The sequence below is a fragment of the Tiliqua scincoides genome, chromosome 1 (assembly GCF_035046505.1).
Source record: "Tiliqua scincoides isolate rTilSci1 chromosome 1, rTilSci1.hap2, whole genome shotgun sequence".
In the NCBI taxonomy this organism is placed as follows: domain Eukaryota; kingdom Metazoa; phylum Chordata; class Lepidosauria; order Squamata; family Scincidae; genus Tiliqua; species Tiliqua scincoides.
In genome coordinates, this window is record NC_089821.1 from 108,497,504 (window position 1) to 108,499,980 (window position 2,477).

General features: G+C 57.7%; 1 protein-coding gene across 1 annotated transcript; it reads left to right on the forward strand.

Annotated features, from left to right (window-relative positions):
* The first annotated feature begins 888 nt into the window (after nucleotides 1-888).
* HOXD12 (homeobox D12) lies at nucleotides 889-2,366 on the forward strand. The gene is made up of 2 exons (XM_066610351.1): nucleotides 889-1,477; nucleotides 2,128-2,366. Exons 1-2 carry the CDS (start codon nucleotides 889-891, stop codon nucleotides 2,364-2,366), a joined length of 828 nt encoding a protein of 275 aa, XP_066466448.1.
* The last annotated feature ends 111 nt before the right edge of the window (nucleotides 2,367-2,477 follow it).

The window sequence follows — 2,477 nt, forward strand, 5'->3', positions numbered from 1 at the left end:
AGGAAAAAGTGTGGGAGGATGTTGGAGGGAAATAAACAGGGCTTACTAGAAGTAGCTATTTAGATGGATGGCATTTGTGATTTATAATATATAATTGTAACATTAGTTGTCTGCAAAACTTGTAAAGGCACATGCTATACCTTCCACATAAGAACTCCTACAACTATATTTCTCCTGGCATACGTTATGCTTTCTATGTAGTAAACTTTGCACCCATTATTAATTACCGTTACACGCTGGGAAACCAGCGCGTTTGAGGCCTGAGCAATTTCAAGTTCAAATCCTCAGCAGTTGGAGAGACGGCCATTCATTCCGCCTGCTGCCCCTTCACAACACACGCAGGCGGACCATGGGGGTATAGATCGTGCAATCATCCCTTGGCCTTGGGTGAGTGAGCCGCACTCAGGTCGTGGGCGGACGGGTGGGCCAAGAGATCCGCGGGTTTATACACGGAGTTGCCACGAACTCTTGGAAGAATCCAGGATAATGAGGGAGGCCATGATGGAGGCAGAAAAGGGGAGCCAATCTTCATCGAGTTGGACGGGGGGGGAGCAGGAAACGGCGCGGTTGTGCAGGCTTAAACGGGGGGGGGAAGGGGCGGGGGTCTCCTAAAAATTTGCCACGAGGGCCTTCCCCGTCCAGTTGCCCCCTCGGTGTTCCCTGACTGGAGGCAGACCTTCCCCCCCCCCAGCTCTTCCCCCACGTGCTCGATGGCTCTTCAGGTTTCTTCCAGAAGTTCTCTCCACTTCTTTGCAAAGGGGGCTCAGTGGCTGGAGGCGGGCAGAGCTGGGAACTCCGGCTCACTCTGAGGGACCCCCGTCCAATCGCTTCAGGCTTCGGGGCTTACCCCTGGTTGTCCTTCGATGCCGCAGTGAGGGCCGGCTGGAGATGTGCGATCGCAGCCTCTGCCGGTCGGGCTGCGTGGGCTCCCTCTTGAACCTGCCCTCTGCCACCGCAGACTCCTTCTACTTCCCCAGCTTGCGGGCCGCGAATGGGGGCCATCAGCTGGCGGCTTCCCTGCCCTACCCGAGGAGCTCTCTCGCCTGGAGCTGCGCCAGTTCGTGCCCAGCTCAGCCGGCCGGCCACGCATTCAGCACCTCCCCGCAGCCTCCCCCGTACCTCGCTGCGGCCACCGGCCCCCTTCCCCTGAACCTGAATTCCAGCAGCAGCAGCAAAGCCTCCTCCTCGGACGGCCCCCATAAGTACTACGTTCCCGAAGGCGCTTCCAAGCAGGACGAGAGAGGCAGGCAGAGCCGGGAGACCACCGCCCTGGCCAGCCACCCCGGAGAGACGCCGAGTCCGGCCAAGGTGCTCAAGGGCGAACCCAGAAGTTGGCAGGGCGCACCCGCCGCTCTGGGGAACACGGATTCCTGCGCCTCGGGCTTGAAAGGGGACCGCCAGCACGCCGTCAACTTGAACCTGACACTGCCGCCCGCAGCTGCCGCTCAGCCCAGCCTCAGACCTTCCCTGCAGGACGGTACGCCGCCTTCACTGCTATGCGCCCTGACGCGCAGACCCAGCCAACACAGCCCCCGCGCCCGCTTATGCCCCGCCACAGAGACACCCAGCTCCAGCTCCTTTCCTCCTCAGTCAGGTTGCAGTCCTCAGTTCAGCAGACCTGCCGGGAAGGAAGCAGTCCTGGGGCGCTCTTGCAGGGCGGTTTGTACTAAGCCCCCTCGGTTTCCTGGAAATTAGGTCTCCGAACTGGAGCCCCACAGCCCAGTCAAGTAGGCTTACTTACTTTACTCGGAAGTAAGCCCAGCTGAGTTCAGTGGGACTTACAGCCCAAGCCTATGCATGTCTACTCAGAAGTAAGTTCCATTATAGTCAATGGGGCTTACTCCTAGGTAAGTGTGGGTAGGATTGCAGCCTTACTCCCCAGGAAGCGTGCCTAGGACTGCAGCTTTAGAGTTGAAGCAGACATAACAACGCCGCCCAATTTCAGTGTTCCTATGAGCTACTTTCATCTAGAGGGGTGCCTCTAATTTCCTAAGGAAGGCCCTCCCAAAATGCGGCTCCTTCCTTCGCTGCAGGCGTGCCTGTGAGGGGCTGCAGCCACCCATGTCACAGAGACGGCTTTGTCAAAACAACAACAACAAAACCCAACTCTCGACGTGTCTGTTGCAGGTTTGCCTTGGTGTCCCACCCAAGGAAGGTCGAGGAAGAAACGGAAGCCTTACACCAAACAACAGATCGCAGAACTGGAGAGCGAGTTCCTGCTTAACGAGTTTATTAACCGGCAGAAGAGGAAAGAGCTCTCGCACAGACTGAATCTGAGCGACCAGCAGGTGAAGATCTGGTTCCAGAACCGAAGGATGAAGAAGAAGCGGGTGGTGATGCGCGAGCAGGCGCTCTCCCTCTACTAAGGAGAGAGACCCCGCCCGCCTCGCTGACTCGTCTTCCCAGTTAATCATGAACTTGCTATCTCTGGGCTGCGGGAAGGATCCCAGAAGAAAACAGGGAAATGCGGTGGGGAG